This window comes from Daktulosphaira vitifoliae, unplaced genomic scaffold (genome assembly GCF_025091365.1).
Source record: "Daktulosphaira vitifoliae isolate Bord-2020 unplaced genomic scaffold, ASM2509136v1 Scaffold_4, whole genome shotgun sequence".
Classification (NCBI taxonomy): domain Eukaryota; kingdom Metazoa; phylum Arthropoda; class Insecta; order Hemiptera; family Phylloxeridae; genus Daktulosphaira; species Daktulosphaira vitifoliae.
The window spans coordinates 16,163,075-16,185,654 of record NW_026099575.1 but is presented as its reverse complement, the minus strand read 5'-3'; the positions used below and the strand labels follow the sequence as shown (position 1 = coordinate 16,185,654).

General features: G+C 42.0%; 2 protein-coding genes across 2 annotated transcripts in view; one reads left to right on the top strand and one right to left on the bottom strand.

The window, feature by feature from the left end:
- The window catches only part of LOC126905593 (protein dachsous), an 81,170-nt gene that overhangs the window by 39,901 nt on the left and 18,689 nt on the right, over positions 1-22,580 (bottom strand). The window lies entirely within an intron of this gene.
- On the top strand, positions 10,099-11,440 carry LOC126905597 (uncharacterized). Its single transcript, XM_050685457.1, has 2 exons — positions 10,099-10,522; positions 10,595-11,440. The coding sequence occupies exons 1-2, from the start codon at positions 10,348-10,350 to the stop codon at positions 11,326-11,328; spliced, it is 909 nt and encodes a 302-aa protein (XP_050541414.1). The 5' UTR covers positions 10,099-10,347; the 3' UTR covers positions 11,329-11,440.

Here is a 22,580-nt window from a genome sequence, read left to right as displayed (position 1 = left end):
CATTGCACGAATCCAAAGTCAGAAGACTCGAAAGATTTCTAGCGTTATGAACCAGTTAAACTTCGAATATCTTACACGAGTACAACGAGCCATAAATCTTTCACACTGGACAATTTCCAAACTTACACATTGAACGAACAACGGTTAAAAAACAACAATTTTTTTTTTTTTTTAACAGACCACGTTCAAGTTCATAGGAAACACACTTTACGCCGTTTTGAACGCAATCAAATGCGTGGACGTCACTAAGAATGAACAATTAACGTTTTAAATGAAAATATATGCGTAGGTACATTTGCGCTGCGAGTATCATAGCGAATAAAATGTACGTTTACAACGCTGTGGTGTAGTTGGAGAGTACTGACACGAAAACACTCGGATAACTAACATGACTACTTCCAATGGGCTATGAATGGTACAAAAAATACCAGTGGTCGTTACGAAACCATCAAGAAGACAATGATGAATTCGTGTGAATTGATTAAGCTCAAAAAAGTAGTTCCCAAAATAAATACCATTATTGATTTCATTTCACTGGCATATCATGTTGTCGTGCATTCTTCGGGTATACTGTAACCATAAAACATATCGTATGCGAGGTTTATTACTAAGAAAAAATAAATACCACTATGATACGAGATTTGAAGAACTATACAATATCTCACTGAGTAACGCCTCGAATCGATTTTTTCAAATTTATTAACGTCCGTTTGCCAGGAGAATCTTAATTTCTCTACCGTGTATTTTTTCTCTTGTATTCCCATTGAACGCGTAACTTTTTCCACGCTTTACCTATGGACGTTTTGTGTTATTTAAAGTGCTATCGTGTGTTTTACGGAGTGCGAGATTAATCAATTTGTTTGACACCTTCCAAGAGTGCCGACCGAGACAGACGCGACACATTAGCTCGAACAAATTACACACGGAGGTGTGCAAGTTTTTCTGGGTGTATTCCACACCACTCTCGTAGTGCAGATGTCATGGCCGACTTGACAGCAATCCGTAGATAGATAGTTGTCATATTTTAATACAAACATTACAATAATATTTACTTATTCATTGCGTTTCGCCATACAAGTGTCAGATGTTATATTGTAGTGGCGGCTCGACTGCCCGTCGGTCGTCCGAAACACATAAAGTTAATATTTTCTAAAATAAATTAAACGATAACCATTAACCGCACCGTAACACACTGGTTTTATGTAAATACGGTTTGTGGGACGATCGGGGCTTTTCGCACGCGCCCGTTCAAAATGGGTGCAGCAACACACCACAACTATTCGTTAATTACAATACGAGCCCCCCCCCCCTTCGTCGCCGAGAATAACACCGTGTGCGAACCCCATCCCGTCAACGGATTGTTAATTAAAAATATTGGTCGGTGCATTTGCACTGGTACCAGCGTTATCTATGTTATTTATCTGATGGTTAATTCGATCAAACGAATACCTAAAGATATGTGGCTACGAAGATCTATCGGCACGTCGGCGAGATAACACGTACATAGTAATATTTTTTTAAAGCTAGCTGTGCGTTCGACCCGGAAACTGCTATTGTCGTGTTACTGCCGATCGGCCGTTACAAGTTCTTTTATTGTTTTACACAATAACTTTTCTAATTAACCGATTCGGCTTAGTGGATTTTTCGGCGAGGTGAGCGCGTCTACGCCATCANAGTGGATTTTTCGGCGAGGTGAGCGCGTCTACGCCATCAACGCGCGCGCACACACACACACACACACACACACACACACACAATAATGGGACTGGACGCAAACGTAGTAATACATCAAGTCGGCGGTAATAATAATTTTTCCGTGCGCTATCACGTCAATGTTCGTAATAATTTGCATACGCTAATTGGTTTCGAGTTGCGCTGAAATTATTCGTGTTTGTATTTTATTTCGTTAATCGGCGCTCTATAATTATCATACATTCTGGCAGACTGCGCAGTCTATGAGTAAGCTATTAGTGTCTAATATTAGCACGGGACGTTATTAATTTATATGCATTATTAACAATTTTATGGCCCGTACACGTTTAAACGTCGTTTTTATTTCGTCTTACGGCCCGGGTCGGTCGTTAAGCGTACCCGGGACAAGACAAAGCGCAGGAAATACGAGATCAAATACCTCATTAATACGTGCAACGATTTGCAGTGTTTCGTTTGATGCGCTGCCGTGACAAAACCATGTTTAATTTGTGGAAACCGACCCATTGTAGGCACATTTAGTGGCCGCCGGTGTCGTTTTTAATTTCAATCGAAATCGAAGAAACTACAAGAGTTTTTTACGAGCATCGGCCAGCACAGCTCTCGGCTATACTTACTACTCTATGCCATTTTACAAGCGCTTGCTGCCGGCGGTCGCTACTAGCTGTACTAGCGGCACACGATATAAATATATGTACGGTTAATGATAATACAGCATGTGTATACACGGCGTGTTTGTGTGCGAGAGCCCGCGCATTGGATGGGCATGGAAGTGACATGAATGGAATCTACAATGGTCGGCAGAGGAATTAGAAATAATGTGCGTGTAATGTGTACGAGCGAGACAAAGAGACGTTGAAAAGATGGCGAACAACCGATGGGATGTGGTGTTGGGCGCGCGCTATATAGCTCCATATATAGCTCGCAATGCCTATGCATATCATACGCATATACCCGTGCACGAGTATACATACATTACGTTTACATATAAAGTATGTACGCGCGTGTACACAGACCGACCGATACGGCGGTGGCGGTCCGGATGGGAATAAAATGCAAAAACGGTTGACCCGGTGACAAAGACAAGACCGCCGCCGGTCTGTGCGCCGTCGTCGCAGTCTTGTTCGTTGGTCTACGATTACGAACATATTATTGTACGCGACGACGGTTAATTGTACAAGCTATTGTTTTAATTATTGCGGTGCATACGTTTTGCAGCAAGCATGGGAACTGCACCGTTGCCGCAAACAAAGTGCATTTGTATCGCTGATTGCCACCATTTATTAAACGCGAATAGTTACACGACTTTAAAAAAGCGCTTTATCACAAATTATTATCGTTGCACAGCGGAGAATTTTACTAAAACACCGATTCCATCTGCACATTCGCTTGTACCGAGAATGTTTATCGGTGTAAAACGGCCGCCGAGGGAGAGAGTAGCACGTCGACGTCTCCGGCGTCCGCGATGTGTTCCAATTTTTCGTTTGTTGCGCGTCCAAATCGACGATAGGACGAGAGCAGAGGTCTCTCATGCGGTCTCCTCGGCGATCTGCGCCAACGGGTTCGACTTATTTTGAGCCGTCCGCTTGGACACACACACATTGTCCATCGGCTGGGTCGCTGACGAATAAACAACGCTGCGGTCGAACCCCAATAAAGTACCGGATCGAAACGACTATGTAAATTAGTAATAAACAGCAAAGGCGAAACATAGCAGCGACGGTTAAATCGGTCCGCAATTTTGAGATTCGTTATAATTGATGACTCATCGCGGTCGTTCCAACGGTCCTAGCGACGTTAATAAATTTTATAGGTGCTGTATGCGCGCACGTATGCAAATCCGACAGCGTCCAAAATGTAATAGACATTTCGTGTACGAGAAATATTATGTTTATTTTTGTCTCGTCGGATGCGAGGGACTGACGGACGGTTCAGTACCATTACAGCAACAACACACTCGTCTGCATTAATATGGTTATTACTTATTGGCATGGTACGGTGGCCGCCGGGACGACGATGAATAATCGTGTGAAAACGATTCGGGTGTGATGGCCCGTACAAAATATTACTAATTATAATAATATACAATATGTATTCATCTCGAGTGTACATGTGTGTGGTTATTAACTGTTAAACGCAGGCCGGCAGTCGCATCGGAATAACGATAATAATATAACTGCAGTGTAGCACAACCGTAAGAGTGTAAAATGGTAAGTAGCCGCGTGATGCGACGGTGGTGTTGCTGCTGCTGCTGCTGCTGCTTCACAGTGTATACAATAGATCGGTGCTCATTAACAACGGAATTACCGCGGGAGCCCCCGAAGTCACATTTTTCTCCAAGTGCGGCCGGAACAACATTAAAAGGACGGCAGCGGCTTCTGCAGTGCCGCGTGGGGCTTATATAAGGTAATCCATCAGCGGCACTGAGCCCATCCGGTAGCTTTCTTGTGCGCGACCAGTTAATCATGCGCTATGTAGTAGGTACAGAAAATTGAGTGTGTGTGAGTGTGTGTGTGTGTGTTGTGTAGTCTCGCGAGATGTCCGTACTTGAACGCGTGTGCAATGAAATACACTCGTTACGATATGTAAAAATGAAATAAAGAAGAGAACGAAACCCGAGATAAAAAATCGGGTAAAAAAAAACCCGATCACTAACGCACACACGAAGAATGTGTCGCGCTACATAATATTAAAGACTCAATTCAGCGAGTCCTCGCACTTATTAATATTGTTTTGTTATTTTTTCTACACGAGACACATATTTTATTGTTTACCGGGAGGAATACCACTGTAAATCACTACATTCCGCCGAGTGGCCGCTGGGAGAAATGTAGTAGAAATGTGTATAAAGTTTAACTTGAAAAAACGGACAAATTATTTATGTTCTCGTGGAGAGATACGGCGATGAAACGTTATTACGATTGTGCGGAATTTTTTCTACACTAGCGGCTAACAGAAGAGACAACACAGAGATGACTTGCACACTGAACGCATTATTCAAATAAATAATAATATCGGCAGAGAGACGACAGTGTAATATAAAACGAGTTTGTGTACAATTATTATTGAGTTTACTTGCGCTCTGTACCTCTCTACTATACACGTAGCAATACCGGTAATTGAAATTTATTGCAATTAAGTATTACAATATCGTAAGGATATTGTATCCCCGTCCGTTTATACAGAAGAAAAATTCGTCTTTGGAAAATCTTATTATTACTAAACGCATTTTTGAAATATTATTTTTTCACCAGACACCGGTGTAATTTATTCGTGTCGCAGCGGCGGCGGCAATCGACATTGACATGATATACGCTCACACGTTATATCTATAAAATTATATTTATTTTTTTAATTGGCGACCATTCAGGTTCAATGAGCAATGATCAATAAAAAAAGCCACTTTTAGCCAAAGCATTACTGACCCGGCATTCGTATTCGCATAAATTATTACAACAATATTCATCGTTAATTTTTTATCTCGGTGAGATTTCATCCATTGACGGACAATAACGCTTGTTTGGATACAGCCACAATAATGGACATTGTTCGGCCGTGAACATCTGTTTATGGACACGGTGCCCGTAACGACGAGGTGTTCCGTACGAGACGGAGAAATTTAGTTAACGCGCGGCGTCAACGACAGCAGGTGAAGAGGCTGCGACCAGTGTGGCATTACAATAATACACGAGTGTACTTGTTATGCTAACAAGGTATCGAAATTTGATGACAACGATGACGCCCGGCGACTGTGACAACGACAATGGCCGTGCAGAGTACACAACACACGTGCAATGATCTTTGTGTAAACACAGTGATTTTTTTCTTAAAACGCCGCCATCCGGACGACAGGTCATTAACGGGCTATGAATAAAATGGAAAAGTTTATTGTGCGCGTCGCATCGGTATGGACCGCGAGCACACTGGTTTTGTGCGATACGGGCGACTGGTTTGATTATGTCGGATAGCCACAGCGCGCGATCATTTCTTCAATACGTTTTTCGGTGGTATACCGCGCGCTAATTATGGCCACACCTCTCGGACGATACAATCGCATTAATGTCTTCATACTATTATTATGTACGAGTATTATCGAATGAGTAACTAGCCAAACGCGTTTAAAGCCGGTGAATAATTATTTGTCGATTACGGCGGCCACTAGCGCACAAACGTGTTAAATACGATGACGGCGTGTACTCTACGAGAAGAGTGGACGGACAACAGCATTTTTAATACGGTCCAAAACAACGTTTATAGCAGCCGCCTGTGATGGACGTTTAAAATATCACCGAACACTTATCGCGTGCTAGGGACCGATTGGACGAGCGGTCTGACGTTCATAAATGACGACAAGTAATCATATTTGTTGTGTGGACGACGAGAAATAATATCTGTATTGGATTTAAAGGTACGGACTGATGGCCACGGAAAACAAAAAAAAAATGATAATATAGAAAATAATTAACAAAGATTTCACATTAACGTACGACTCAGTCGTCCGCATTTAATAGTAACCACGCAAACCGTGACTTGGTCGATCGATAGCGGCCGTGTTTTTAAATTTATGTTTCAATTAAATATTTAACGATTTGGTCTAGGAACCATTAGATCATATCTAAACAAAACAGGCCGAGGCCCGGTCGGTTTTCTCGTAAAAGTGTTAAAATTTAAATTATCCGCTGCGAAATGAATCTTGTTTATTAAACTGATAGAGAAACGTGATTTGGTTTCTAAAAAACCAGACGTAATACCACCTAAGGTATCTGGTCCGGTGTCCAACAGCAGTGCAAAATATAATAAAAACTGACCTTTTAAACTGGAAAACGACTAGCAATCAATTATCCTATTCCCGTTTTACCCATAGGACCCATAGCTGTTCACGAGGTTTAATTCGTTGTATATAATTGTACGTGTATTGTCCGGTTAATTATGTGTACGATTTCAACGTACGCCGAACACGCATTGTTAGTGTTTGTATATCTAACGCGTATTATACAAACACCGTGCTCGACTAAGAGAAGTTGGTCCGAATCGTTGTAACGATAAATAGTAAAAAAATAAACGTACCCACACACAACATATCTCGGTAAACGGCTGACAGATCATAGGAGCAGTGCGTTCGTTTAGCGTGTGATATTATACAATAATTCAATTTATAACGTACGATAGTTATTTTTATTGTTGTTGTTTTATGTTTGCTTAGGATTTTAACGAATCACTGTGCCGCCCGAGGTAATAGGACTATCCGAGTGGGGTCAAGAAGAAAATGAGCCGGACAAGACGTGCAACGATACGGCTCGTGATAATAAACAAATAAACAACCCAACCGCCGGCACAGCCTCTATTTTGTTTATGATAATATTTTTTCTAGCGTTTCAACAACATAATGTAATTCACAAAACTACGTACAACAATGTTGCTGTCATACGCAACACGTCCCAACGCATTATCACGGCAGAAGTAGCCGCGCGTTCGAATATTAAACGCTCGACTATTGCAATATATATGTGCAAACGGGCTGCTTGTTGCGACGGTGGCGGAGAAGGTCAAAACGTGAGCACGCGGCCGTTATGAATTTCATGAACGGCCGCAAAGGAAAAATATAATGGCACCGAGGCGTCGTCGTGCTCGTTTAGTATTTAAATGAGTACGATGTGCGCGCACGTATTACTCCATAGCCCGTTGCCCCGGGGTCGTGAGCACTAAGGCGTTTTTCTGTTTAAAAAATATATATTATTCTTAAACGCATATTTTCTTCCGTCCGTTTTCATAGCGCACATCAGGTTATTTTTTACGTGCGAACGGAAAAACTTGACACCGCATCTCTTTAAAACGATATTATAATAACAATAATAGAAATAGACGGTCGCCTCGGTAATGTATACGGAATACTCACGCGTCGCAGGGACAGGAACAGTCCGTTCGGTGCCGGATACTATTATGGCGCACGGGTGACAATGGAAGCACGACTCGACCCGGCGACGCCTCGAACGTGCGCGGTTGTTGTGTGTGAGCGAGCAAAGGCGCTTTTCATCGCTCACGTACAGCACTACGTCCAAAATGAAACGAGACATAAATGAAGTGTTCATTTTCTGGCCGTTCACAAATTTCTACCTTCCAACAAGACGTCATGTTTTATTAGCTTCGAAAACTACAAGCAACACACGACGGACGACGGAAGTCAACTTGGACACCGAACGCTCTGACGCTACAGATTTGCCTACGCGGAGCGCCTTGTTTATTAGAACTTTCACCACGTTGTATTGTTTACTATTGTATACTTAGGAATTTCATCTTGTAATAGAGCCATGTCAACAGTATTAATGACCGTTCCCATGGAACAAGAAAACATTGAAATATTACATTATAGTTAATTAGGTCGACAAAATATTAGAATATCTCATAATTATGTAATGATAAATCTAAAAAACGGCTAGTTAAATTTCTGGAAATAATTAAAAAAATCAATTCTATAATTATTGCATCTATTATCAGTAATCGTGATTTGTTTATCGTCATCAAAATAAACGTAGGAATATCATAAACGCAATCTAAATTGGTGCGACGCATTGTACATTTTTTTTTATGCGAGCGAGTAATGAAACTAAGGCGCAATAACAAAACTTGAAAATGTAAGTTTATTAAAAACGTCTATGGCGTTAACACACATTATATCGTGGACAGAAGGAATTATCGATGTATTTTATTATTTTGCGATATTAGATAGTTGTAAACCGCGTCACCGTTCGTGTCGAACAAATTGTAAGCGTGGGAGCATTGTGTATACACGACATGGTTTGCTGACGGAGGACAGTGTGGCGACGAATAGTAGCCAACGTAGGATATCAAATATCGTTAACAAAAAACCTACTGCCGGCAAAAAGTTACACTAAAATGTACATTTCTGAACGACAGTCTGAGGGACATAATTTAACATTATTATAAACGACACGGGTCTAGACACGTATTAACATATAGATAGTGTCATATTAGATTCAGATTAACCTCTAAATTCAGTCGAGTTAAGAGCAAATGAGTTAACCGAGTGTGCGTAAAAAAAAAAAAAAATTTCAATTACAAGTTGTAGGAGTTAAACCACTACATGGATTATGAGCTTATAACAATGATAATAACAAAATAATACGTGTCCATAGAATGCACGCATACGCAAATACCCGTACGAGTGTCCAGATGTCATAAATATCGCGAGCTTGTTTGTATCTTCTTCCATTAGCATAAGCGTCGCCGCCTTTGCTTATCCGGAAACGACGAGAAGCGTGTACAAGTCCTGATTTGTGAACATTTTCATTAATATTCATATGGTCTTTAAGTACAAATATATACATAATATATACTTAAAACACATTAATGTCCATCTGGACCCGAGATCGGTCCAACACCACGGTGTTATTCTTCAAACTTAATTTTTTATACATTATTTCTTTTGGACAGTTGACAAAAGTATTAACGCACTAATCTTGTTGCTGAACACGGATACGTGTACGACATAATTAATACATTTGTTTAGTTTCGAATTAGGCCCACCTTGAACTTATTTTAACATTAAAATGAACCAACACGATACAAAAAAATCACCACAATTTTACCCCGGTAATAATCATAAAAAGGCATTAAAATAAAGTATTTTTTACCGAATATGTTTGGTACAAACTCACATTTGATAAATTCATAAATATTATTAGGTTTTGAGAAAATAAATGATTGAACTTGTATAAAATTTAATAATCTTACTATTTTCCGAAATCACATGCATCTTCATTTATGTGTTACTTAGTCAAAAACACTTACCTGTAAACAAAAATAAAATAATAAATATACAATTTTAATATATGTATTATTATGATTTGAGTCCGATAAATAGGTTGATTTATAGTCAAATTTAACGAAAAACAAAAATAGAAATACTAATAATAGAAATATATTTTTCAAATGGACAAAATTTATTAACACTATTTGTATATTATCAAATCATTAAACTGAATTAATGATTTCATCGGTACCAGTTAACTTAAAAAAATGTCAACCGTTTTTCATAGTATGATTGTGTATAGCGCAGTGGGCATGTAACACGCTACTATAGTGTAGCGTCGTTGACGGCGGATAGGTATGATGTTGGAATCGACCAGTACTGGCGTTGCCGCCGCAGCGCGCATGGGTTGGTAATACCGGACGGCGCACACCGGCGGTCGACCGTACCGTAGGTGCCGCGCGCAATTTGGTTACCCCTGCATCGAAAAACAGCCGGGCGGGTGTTTTCATTGCGGGCAACAGCCGTAGCAACCCGGCCAAACCGGCCGTGTTTTCCGATCCCCTCCGCCGCGGGTTACCACTGCGACCCTCCAACGACGTCACAGCTGTCTCCGCTATCCGTTGGACCGCGGCCCTCCGGCACCGCCCGTACAACGGACCCTCTAGGTTTTATTATCGAACGACAGGCGCCCGTCCGGCGTATACCGGAGCCCCGCCGTTACCGTTTCCCATTCGGGCAGTCGACAACAGTTCGGTAAATACAGCGGTCGCATGTTAAAAATGTTTTAGCGATGCAGTCATTTAAATGCTATTTCTTTCTTCGCTTTTACTCGTCTATCATCAGTTAGTTTATTTAATGCGATAAAAATGGTGTATTTTACGGAAAAACTAATACATGAAATACATAATCGTTCGTGCATATGGGATACGGCCGACGTAAATCATCTCAACAAAGAAGTGCTGACTAACATGTGGATGGAAATTGCCGAATCTTTGTACTCGGATTGGCACGCGTTGAGTTCATTCGATCAACGAGACAGAGGTAAATAAACGTTTAACTCGATATGTATACATACAACAACCGATCGATAACGAATAACAATTTATATTTCAGTGGCTGACGTTAAAAAAAAATGGACCAACATTAAAGATTCGTTCGTCAAGGACGTGAAGGGGAAGAAACCGAGAAAATCCAAAGGGCCGCCGGAGCACAGAAAAAAATACTATCTATACGACCACTTGCAATTTTTGATACCGTTCATCCAGGATTCCAAGTCCAGTAAAAACAGCAACGATAGGGAAAATCCAAAAAAGAAAATCAAAAAGAACCTCGGAGAAGGATCGTCTAAACGAGAAACGACGCCGAGGTACGAACCAGTGACGCCGGCCGACGTCCAACTTCACGCCGAGACGTTAAACGCGTTCGCTGGTAAACTAGCCACAGAGACGCTGTGCCAACTAGACGGCGATCTGTCATTTATGGTGTCGCTAATGCCCACTGTGAAGTCCATGAACGAAAAACAGAAAATTGATTTCAAAATTGGCGTTCTCCAGTTGGTGGCTCGAATAAAATATAACGACACCCTTCGTGACTCCACTTACACCGGCCAATCACCTTTTATGCCCGACCTGCGGTGTTTCTCGGTGCCTTATCAACACTTCCCCTTCATCAACCCAACCGTGTCGTCATCGCAGTCACGGCGGCGGTCCCGCAGACTGTCGGTAAACGGCGAAACGCCGTCGACGACTCCGTTAAAAAATGAGGCCTGCAGCACTGCCACCAGTCCGTCTACTTCGTATAACGACGAACTTTTTAACGAAGGTCGAGGTGAGGAATCCGACAACTAACATCTCAAAATTGATTTTTGTTTATATTATTGTGTAATTTAACTGTGTATTATTGTTTAATATTGTACGATTTTATATATTTAATTCGATACAAAGTGATATTTTTTTTTGACTTTTGAAATAGTTTTTATTTGCTTAAAATATTCAATTATTTTCTATACGACCATCTTCTGTGAANAACTGTGTATTATTGTTTAATATTGTACGATTTTATATATTTAATTCGATACAAAGTGATATTTTTTTTTGACTTTTGAAATAATTTTTATTTGCTTAAAATATTCAATTATTTTCTATACGACCATCTTCTGTGAACTCTGTAAAATACTATTTAAATTATATCAAAGATATTTTCTCAGCTGTAAAACGGTTTAAAATCAATCAATTAGTACATCTCAGGAATGCTATAATTACGGGTCGGCGGCACATTCGATCAATTGACGTTATCTATATAAATTGCTGTAAAATTAATCACCACCGCGTTTGTACACACCATTTGAACGTGCTCATTAACATAATTATTTATTAGTTTGTTACCAACACGTCGGATTGAAAATTTCCTAAAATACAAATAACTATTTGCTGAGCGTTGTGCGTAAAAGACCACCGATAGTTTATTTAACGAATATCAAACATAAATAAATAATGTAATGATACAGAGACGGGCGGCTAATCATAATATGATACTATTGTTATGCAAACCTCCATTTGTAATGATATAATGTAATTGTTATTCTCATTCACAATCATATACTTCGCAACAAGTGAATGAGATTTGTTATTCATATTCGACCGCGTGTATATTACGTGATTCATCTCTTATATGATTTATGTAGGTGCAAGTGTGTGTTTTAATGACATTTTTATGTTATGACCGCAGCGAGGAAAAATGTGCGATTACATAAAATAATTGTAAAACCGTTTTAAACACGATCGATCAACTCGATTGTGATGGTTGTCGTCGAACGACGTGTAGATCACGTTTAAAAAAGAAAAAACTCGTCGACCATTGATCATTCATCAATAAAAAAAATGTTACATTGGTTTCCAACTAGAAATGGGATTTTAAATACCACTCTTTAGGTCTTGTGGTAATAAAAATATATGTCAACTAGGTTAAGTGCGTATTTTATTTAGTAATCAGAGTCAGAGTATCTAATCAAACGACCGATCAATTCTAGATCAACAATTTCCTTTATAAAAGCAAAATTTATAGGTAAATTGTTTAAAAATAAATGATTGTTTTTTACATAGAACGCATTACAATTTTAACACCAAATTTCCTTGTTTCGTCTTCGGACTATTCGGTCGGTATGATATTTCGAAATACTATCGAGAACGACTAGAACAACATTTGAATAAACCACAAAGCGCATACAAACTCATTGTTGTTGTCAAGTCTCTCGACACAAAAAGGGTTGATTTGTTTTCTTCTACGAAATTCATTTCTTTTGACACTTGTTATAAACCACTCAACGATACACACAACACTAAAGAGAACTTTTGTTGTCGCTATTTTTGAATTGTTCTTTTGTAAAGTGCCACCGTTTTCGCCGACAACGTTATTAGAATACAATATATTAACCCGTCAGTCGTTGACGGGGTCGTTTTTCGACCACATCCTCGTTCTTTTTCTTCTCGCTTTCTACTGTCTCACTATGCACAACACATTGTTGTACTATTATCATTCCTAAAAGGAATAGATATCTGTAGTACAAGTATATATCAGTAAAATATTGCACGAGCGTGTGTGTGTGTAAAACTGTTGGAAAACTAGCACCGAGGAAGAAAACGCGCGCGCGGCCCAAGACCTCCTGTAGGGATCACAACACCCAAGTATTGTCCTTCGCCACGGGAAGTATCGGCCGACGACTCCGCTCTTGTGTTGCCAGCGACCACTCGAAAATTCTGTCACCACTCGTGTACTCTGTCCGTAGCTAACAGACAGCTACAGATGACACCCACTCTGGTTGGTTGCTGTCTGTCGTCGATTAGACAGGAAAAAACCACTTCAAACACGGCAGATTTACACGGAGAAATGTGCGAGTCGAGTGTAGACAACTTTGAAAACTTTCAGCCAAACGACTCTGGTCAGGTTTTGGTTTTCCCATTCACCGCCGCTCTAAATTTTTACCGTAATCGACATTTATTTCATGAATGATCGCGAGTGTGATACGGTTGTAAAAAACGATTGTGTGGTTAATTACACATTTAATGTTGCTTATATGTCGAAATGAATAGATGAAGCGATAAAATAAAAAAATCAGCGGCCACTCGTACAAACTAGTTACATGAGCGACTATACTAACTAAACTCGTTGTTCTATGATTACTAATACTAGAAATGGTTTTTATTCTATTTATAGCGTGGGGATGAGCAAGCCCTAACATATCGACGTTTCAATGAAGTCTTAACGACCGATTATCTATAACGTATGGACTCATAACATTTGATTACATTTAAATTTATATTATACCGGTGCCATAAAAATAAATTGGATCGCATTTTAGACGAACGTGTATTGATATTGCGTTTAAATATCTCGAAGCGGATTTTTTAATTAGTGCTCTATCCACCAGTTTCTGTGTTAAGAGCTTGCAATATTAAGCGTGCATTGGTAGTTTCCACTACTCAATTATTTTAATAATAAATACAATTATAAAAAAAATTGCTTAAATAACGTTACTGTTGTACATTAAGACCTCTTAGTTGATGGCTCATATAATAATTATTCCAGAAACATTTTTAGTGTAGGTTTATTTGAGTATAATTAATAGTATAGACATCACGTTGACTATTTTAATGAGAAAATTTAGTTAATGAATTGACACAATAATGAATCGATCATCTAATAAATTCAACGGATTTCTTTGTTGCATATGATTGCGGTAAAATAAAACTCGAATACACCATTTTAATAGGAAACGAATTGGCCATTAATCAAAGTCCGGCGAATGAAACGAAACTAAATAAAAACGGAACGTACCCTATTAACAACATTATGTATGCGCATGGAAAAAGGATTAAAAATCGTCTTGTGCTTCTGCGTACGGTCTACCGTAGTCCACACGCGCTATGTCACCCGGAGAAAAACAAACGACTAAAGTAAAAAAAAACAATGCGACAACGCGGCGGTCTGGTCCTACACAGGGGGTGCAACCTCATTCTGTTGTCTTTGTCTTATAGCCGCTCTACAAGCCAGTTGAATCGCACGTTCCCCGTTTACACTCGCCTAGATACGTTTTGCATTTCATTTGGTTACTATATAAATGAAAACACAACCATGTCGATGACATCAGCATAATGGTGTAATGGATATACAGCAGCGGGGTTTGCAAAAAAACGCACACAAGCGAGCGTTGTGCATACTTACTGCTACGTTTGCATTGTCCGCTCCGAACGTCTGGTTTAGCCGTGCAGTTCCCCTCAGGTTGCCCACCCACTTGTTCCTCAGTTATACCATCGTCCGACTTCTCTTTTCATCACACTACGTCCTGCCCCTCTAACCCTACAGCCAGTTGTCTAGATCCTCGTACATTCTTGGCTACTCGACACCCAAGACACTACGTCTCCTTAAACACGCGCTCAATAAGACAATCTTAGAATAGGTTTGGTCGGGATAGAATGGGTTGTTGCAGTCCATGTCCACAATAAGTTTACTTGTTAACACGAGAATCTAGAAATAACTAGTGCACTGAGCGTTTTTAAATGACAGCTTATTAAAACGTAGCGTTTGAGATGAGTTGTGATTTTCGTTTACCACTGACAAAAAATCTAAGAAAATGTATTGGAAAAAAGCGGTTGTCGAAAAATACAGAACAATAGTGTAATCTTCATATAGATGTTTAGGTGGTCTCCGCGGGGAGCTGTTACGAGTGTAGGGAGGGAAGGTGTTGCAGAACGTTATGTAAGGAGTCGGCACCTAGCAATAAGTCGTTAATGAATCGGTAGGAAAACAACTTTTGAAAACTAGGAAACCGAACGGGTGTGACGGCCTCCTAGTCAACACGCGGCAGACATGGAGAGAAGGCGAAGCGGCAGCGTTGCCGGTTCGGACATCTGCCTACGTTGTTGCGTGTCCGCGCGCATTCCACATCGACGCATTGCATTCCACTGCCGGATTCCCCTTAACACCCGAGCGGGCCGGATCTTGTATTTTTTCTTCACCGTTTTGCCGCCTCCACCCGCACGCGCTCACAGCATCACGTCGAAGGTCCATAAAAGAATACCTATGTAATTATTGTAGGAGGAGAGGCCAAGAACACTTTAAAGATATAATTAAGGGCGCCCGTAATGACAAATAACCAATACGTTAATGTGAGGACGGCGGTCAACTAGTCGTTCGACCGTGTTTTTCCATCATCAGCACCACAGCGCGCCGTACTTGACTTTTTCATCCGAATAAACAACGCAAAAGTTCGGTTTACTATGACGTTTCGAACAACAGTAGTAAACCGACAAACTGTTCGTCAACGCGCGTTGATCTTTTGAAGTACTTGACGAGTACCAACCGTTTCGGCGGCACGTTAAAAACGAAAATGTGCTCTCTTCTGAGTTGATATTTTGTTGTTTCGCCGTTTTTGGTACGTCTGTGAACTAGTTAGCCTCCGGTCCTTTGAACGGGCTCACATACGAATTACACGCATGTTTTAACGAACCGGCCTCGCGTCCCGATGGATAACCTATGCGCGTCCCGCGGATTGACTTCATAGGTTATAATAGACGAGAAGCGCCTATTAAGAATGTACATGCGCAGCTATTGCCGTGTTATTATTTCCTACACAACTAATACTGCTATTATTATTGTTTACTACTGACGCGTACACCAATACACGTACGCCGGAGATTTATGACCAAACCTAACAACCCACCCTCTCCTAGCCGACATGGTCTATCTGACCAACAGCAAAATGTGCGTTTCGTGTTTTTAATTGATTTCCAACTTCATCGACTGAACAATATCCGGTTTTCTTGCCGCGAGCGCGGGGGCTGCCAGAGGTTCGATTTCCTCGGAGTGGTACGCACACACACACAAACGGGTAAACCGTTGACCTTGCGTTTTTTTTTTCGGCAGCACTTATATTCGTATTCTCATTATATTTTCTCCGACCGGTATAACTCGTGTGCGCATACACACGACGTGAATCACGGGCAAACAATCAAAGTGGGACCTTCTTGGATTTCGGTTTTATTTATGTGCGCGACCGCGTACGGCTCAAGGGCACGTCGAGAGAACAATGTATCTCTCCAACGAATTGGCCATATTTTATTCGACCGGCCGGCGCATACGTTTGTCTACCGAACACGCGCGAACCCAAGTTGCTGTTAAACAAACCGATGGCAGTTCAACGGCGGCAATGTCGCGTTATCGTATCGGCCAACGCCAAAACTTCATTACCAGTAAATACGGTCGAGACGTATGGTGTCGGCGGTCATTGTTCAGGCGAGCGCGTCCGCGGCCACCGAAATTCATTTGTGACCGACAAGATTAATGAGACGCCGCTGTTTAACGGAAATGAGTTCACATGCAATACTGTTGTACTTGGAAATCGAGTACGCCGTGCAATAACACACACTGGTATTATAATAACATTTTATGACACGTAAGTATTATGAGCGTGTAAATAGCCGTACAGCTCGAACCGTGTCGGAATACGGTAGCCCCGGGCCAGTCAAAACGCTCGACGAACTGCTACTGTGCGACGGCGGCAGCCTGACCGTTGCCACCAAGTCTTAACACGGCGGTGCGAGTTACAACCCTCGGCCTCCTCATTAAGTACACTACTGGGTTTCGTATAACACGCCAAGTAAAACGTCACCGATTGCTCGGCATGACCCGAGTTTTTGACGCACCGGAGTGAGTAGTCGCATGCGACTCGTGCCGGTGAAAACCGATAAATAAAATAGTAAAACCGAAAACAAATCCCGTGGCACTAACCGGCTGCAGATCGAATGGCACACGGACACTTCAAGGTTATCTGGATTTATCGTGATCTGCGACCGCCGTTTGTGTTTATTATTTAAATATCACTGGGCATAGGCCTCGTCCAGACGGTCGACTGCTAACCACGGCGGCGGCGGAAAGCTTTGGTCAATCGGATAATCGTTTAATTTTGTTTTTTATTACTCGACCGCAACAGTCGTCGGCTGTAATTTCCCGTATATTTTTATACACGATAATTTTCATACGTATTTGTTTTCGCTATTTTTTCTCTTTCATTATTTACAAAAGAAAAATTTTAATGCGACAAAGACGACGACAATGTAGACGGCCATGTGTATTAACAACATACTTATGCACGTTGTTATTATAATATGGCTCCGCTAACCGACGACGACTACTACTATACTACTACGACGGGCAAGGCATACACGTACACAGCTATTATAATAATAAGGAGGAACGCAGTCAAATGCCTCGTACCTAACTATGTCGTGTAATGTATGCGTACCGTCGAACACACTGCGTTGCTATCATTATAGGCATTGTAAAAAACAAAACCGAAGGAAACAATTATTGTACGTCGCAACTGCAACGGGGTGACACGGCTGTGATTGTGGAAATATCTTGGCGAAGGGGACGTGCGTGCGGCGAAATGAGAGGGGAACACTTCCATGCAATACTCTACTGCAATGTTATACGGAATGTACTAGCGAGCGGCTTGGGGTACGGAACTGTACGCAACAGCGTTAAAAACAACCAGATTGGACAGCTCGGGGCGTTTGGTAATAGTCCACTAGATAATAACAACATCATATGGACGCAATGATTTCCTATACTCTGGCCCCTTTCTGTCGGGTCCTCTCCCGTGACGCGGTTCCGCGCGACAGCCGTCCCCCGTAACCCCTTCGCCGAGAACACCCCACTAATTATTTACACGGGATGCCATTGGCCTAGTAGATAACGCAGGTTCTGAACGCACACACCGTTACATTTATGAAAAAAACCGGAATGACTACCGGCGTGTGTAAAAACAATACTCGCCAAAGAAAATAGATTAAAAAACGTACTCGGATCGGGTCGTCGAGACCGATACGATTAGGTGTGAAAACGACGATTACACAGCGGCCCGTCCGCACCACGATGATCGCGTGTCCGTGGCCAAGTCGGTTTATCACAACTAATCTAATCTCGTATTAGAGTATTAAATAATTTCTAGATAAACTGCCGTTGGACGCGCGCAGAGCAGATCGTCGAGCTTAAATCATTTGCGGAAGATTTATATTGACGACCGGTATTTGTTGTTGGTAAAAAATCCGTTCAGTTGTACAACTGCCGTGTGAATATATCAGCAGCACTGGCGGTCGTCGAGCGCGTCCGGACGATACCCACGGCCAGCGCGGACAGAGAAGAGTTATCGTTGTCGCGCTAATAACATCTATTTATTATAATAATATTAATAATAATAATAATAACATGAAGACATAACTGTCATCGGGACTAGGGGACGTTGCGCGAAACCAGATGCGGTCGAGGTGTGCGCGGCGGGCGGAGGTGACGACCGCTCATAACCGGTCCAATGACATTATATGTGTTTGTTTTTTTCAGTCTTTCCATCTCCCAATGTCATGTTGTTTAATACTTATACAATCTATACGTCGCACATAATATGATTTTTTGTTACTATTTTGTTTTCTATACTACCGGCGAACGTTTAACGGACGGGCATTTTTTTTTTTTTATCGGAAATCGATTCCTTCGGAACGTTTACGCCTCCAGGCTATGGGACGTGTACGTCTTGCACAACTCGAATGTCGAGATTCCTTACTTTATTATTTTTTTTTTTTTTTTTTTTTTAATCGCTTTTGCTAATCGAGTAATTATTTTTCAACCTTAAAACGGTAGTGCTCCGGCCTATAAAGAAACAGTTCAACGGGTACGCGCAGAGAACAGGCAATGAAAGTGGCTCGGTCGATCGAACGCGTTTTATTAGCTTCGCTGCAGTCACGTAAACCATCTCCGCAATTAACGGTCCACGGCCTTGATGGACACGTTTTTAATTTATCGTGTCCCACACCCTCCGCACGCGTACACGGCGCGTCCGTCCGAGTTAATTGCTCTGATTTTCGCCATTACGAAACAATGACATATTAACTATATTGTCATTAATGGTTTGTTACGAGTTCATTCGTAGCACACACAAGACGGCGGAGCATTACTCTCCGTTGTGGCAATGCCCCGTCGCAAGGAACACCCGAGGCCGGAAACTATTCATCTCCAAGACATAGAGAATTGCCACAGAACTTTGTAAACGTTTTTTGCGCCGAGTTGGCAACGATTCGCTTGTACGGCGGGACACGATTTTCTTGACCCACGCGCTGGTCAGCGTGTGTTAATAGAATGAAAAAAAAAATACACACACACACAACAGCATTAATAATAATTATTATAATAGTACGTGTACGTTTTACACGAGTGACGACGGTAGAAATTTCATTTTCAGAAAATTCCGAGGTGCGTTCGAAATTTATGGACTGGATGTCCTAACAATATTCGATAGAATAAATCACTGCGCCACACGGTCCGCTGTGTACATTGTACGCATACATTATCACGCGCTATGAACGACTAGATGAAAAAACGGTATTAATTTGTTCAATATAAATTCATCTGTGGATTCGCGCGTAGGAGTAGTTTGTGGAAATTTACTAACGTGCAACTACCATTGCATACGAACTACACAGTGTTAAATTATTGGCTATAAATAAAATCGCCGTATAAATATCATTGAAGGTAATGTGCAATTTAAAAACAAAATACAATTCTCGACCGAGCGACGGAGAAAAATATGTTAGCGCTAATGTACAACAGACCGCATTAATTTTTTATCGCGCCTACATACACATTTGTTTAATCAAACCGGTGACTATGGACGATTTTAATTGTCGCCGGTCCTGTTCGGCGGCGTTTTAATATTTCATTTTCTATTACGAGCACGGACGAGGTTGGGTTACGCGGCGTCCGCTACGACGGTCACCGGCCGTGCCGATGAATTATGATGACAATTACCGACAGATATTCCTTGGGTGGCCCCAAAGGGGTACACGGCCGGTATGCGCCGTATCATCATTACTATAATATATATATTTTTAATTGAACCCATTCGTCTGGTGTTCGGATTACACGCGGCAACCGTTTTTGTCCGGCCGGCGTTTCCTCCTTGAAGAGTCTGCCCGGGAGAGCCGATATGTGGTTTTTCGAAGAGCGCACGCAGCGCTTGTGTCCCGGAGTGTAAATACTCGGCAGAGTTATTGTCCGGCGGCGAGTATGCGCCAAAACGTTGTAAATCGAGCCGACCACTGTCACGACCACGCCAATGGAGTCGTGGTCACCATTGCCGTGTAGTCATGACAGTCCGACGAGGGCTCTCACGTGGTACCGATTTTTCGCGCGTTGTAGAAATACGAGTAAGCGGTACACGCCGACGACGGGAAAACCCATGCTGGGCGACCGCAGGTTGTTATTAACGGGCGCGCGCACTTGTTGTACCGCTTCACCCCGTGGACGCCGCCACATACCGCGCGTACTGGTAAACCCAACACTACACGAGAACGCTCGTTGCCCAGTGGATCTAATATCACAGTGATTTAACGAGTGAAACACGCTGATCGAGTCACGTTTTGCGTCAAGTCCGAAAGTACATAAACAGACCGGAGTGAGCTCAGTCCTTCGCGGAGTTTGACGAAGTGAAAAACACTTTTTGGACCGGAGGCTGTGTGTGCGACGGGGCCTACACACGTACGACGCGAATAAAAAAATTCCAGTCACGACGACACTTACAGGACCGTGATTCCTCTCCGCTGGAAACGAACGGTGTCCCGGCAGTACGTAAATCGTGAAGCGTCGTCCGAGTGCGAGACGTTCTCGCGGCGTACACGTTTTATAAAATTCCGCCGTCGCCTCGGCCATCAGATATTTTTGAAAAACGTCCATCGGACGGACGTCGTGTGCGGACAGGGAACGCGGTCTGACGGCGGCAAACCGCCTATGGACGGTTTGCGTGTACGGGACAAATATATATATTTTTCATAAGGCGTTGTCGGTGTGCGGTCACCGATCAATTACCGTCGTTCCAGAACCCGTAACCAACATTTAATGAGCTTGTACACACTACGCGCGGTGGCAACGGAGGCGCGAAAAGTCGCGTAGTGATTTATGAGTTGTGCGATAACGTCGTTCGGCGAGGCGCTTGCCAGTTGCAATGCAACACGCCTCCTCGCCCCCAGTGGTCGAACGTAATGTGCAGTGCGCTACACCGATCGGAAAACCGCAGCGGCCGCCATGCGGAGACGATCTACAAACGTACCGATTAGTAAGTACAATGATACAACGGTACCGGCGATGATTTACCGGCGTGGGTGTTTCGGTAGTCGCATGAGCCATTGTCTCCCGGACGTTTCAATGCGGCAGGCCGGTTGTACGCCGATAAGCAACGCATTGTAAACGACAACGAGACATTAATGCCCAGCGCGTCTGCGGCTCGTTCCATTAACATTCCGAGTACACACAAAGCGTCAACACGCGCCGCTCGTAAGTTACTCTCTGTGAATGATCTTCGGCTTGTGATGTTTCAACGATGATTTATGTAAAAACGGCAGCGTGAATCGCGCCACTTGTCCGTATAGTATTTCTGTACAGCAATCTAATGTGTGCCATACACCATCGATGATCAAGCGGGTCTTCGCATATTGGCGCGAGGAGCTAGGGAACTTTTGACGGTTCGTTGTACGCGTGTCTGTTTGTGGGCCACCAGCGAGACGTTTAAAGCTTTTGGAACGATTTTTATTTTATTTTTTCGACTTGAACAAATTACTATTTACGCGGCCGTTTCACTTTTACCTTTCACGACGCTTGTCGTCAACTGCGAACGGCTTGTGATAAATTTAACCGTCACTTCAGTTGATTTAAACCATAATTTATGAACGATGAAAATGAAATAAAAAAAACACAACTCCACTAACGCCCATGTGGAACGAACGAATTTAGACGACAAAAACGATGATCACGGCAAACACTGTACAATTCATTTAATTATGTTAATATATTACGCGTGAACGTTATTTACATACAATTCGACCGGTCGTGTACTCCGTTCGGTTTACTGCGTTATCAATACCGTATTATTTATTTATCGGATAAATACACATTTCTGTTGGCCATGTTGCCCTGGCGAATCTAGCAATCTAACAAACTGGTTTCTTTCATAACGATTCGTGCGCTCACCGTTACTGCGCGCCTATCGTGTGTACCT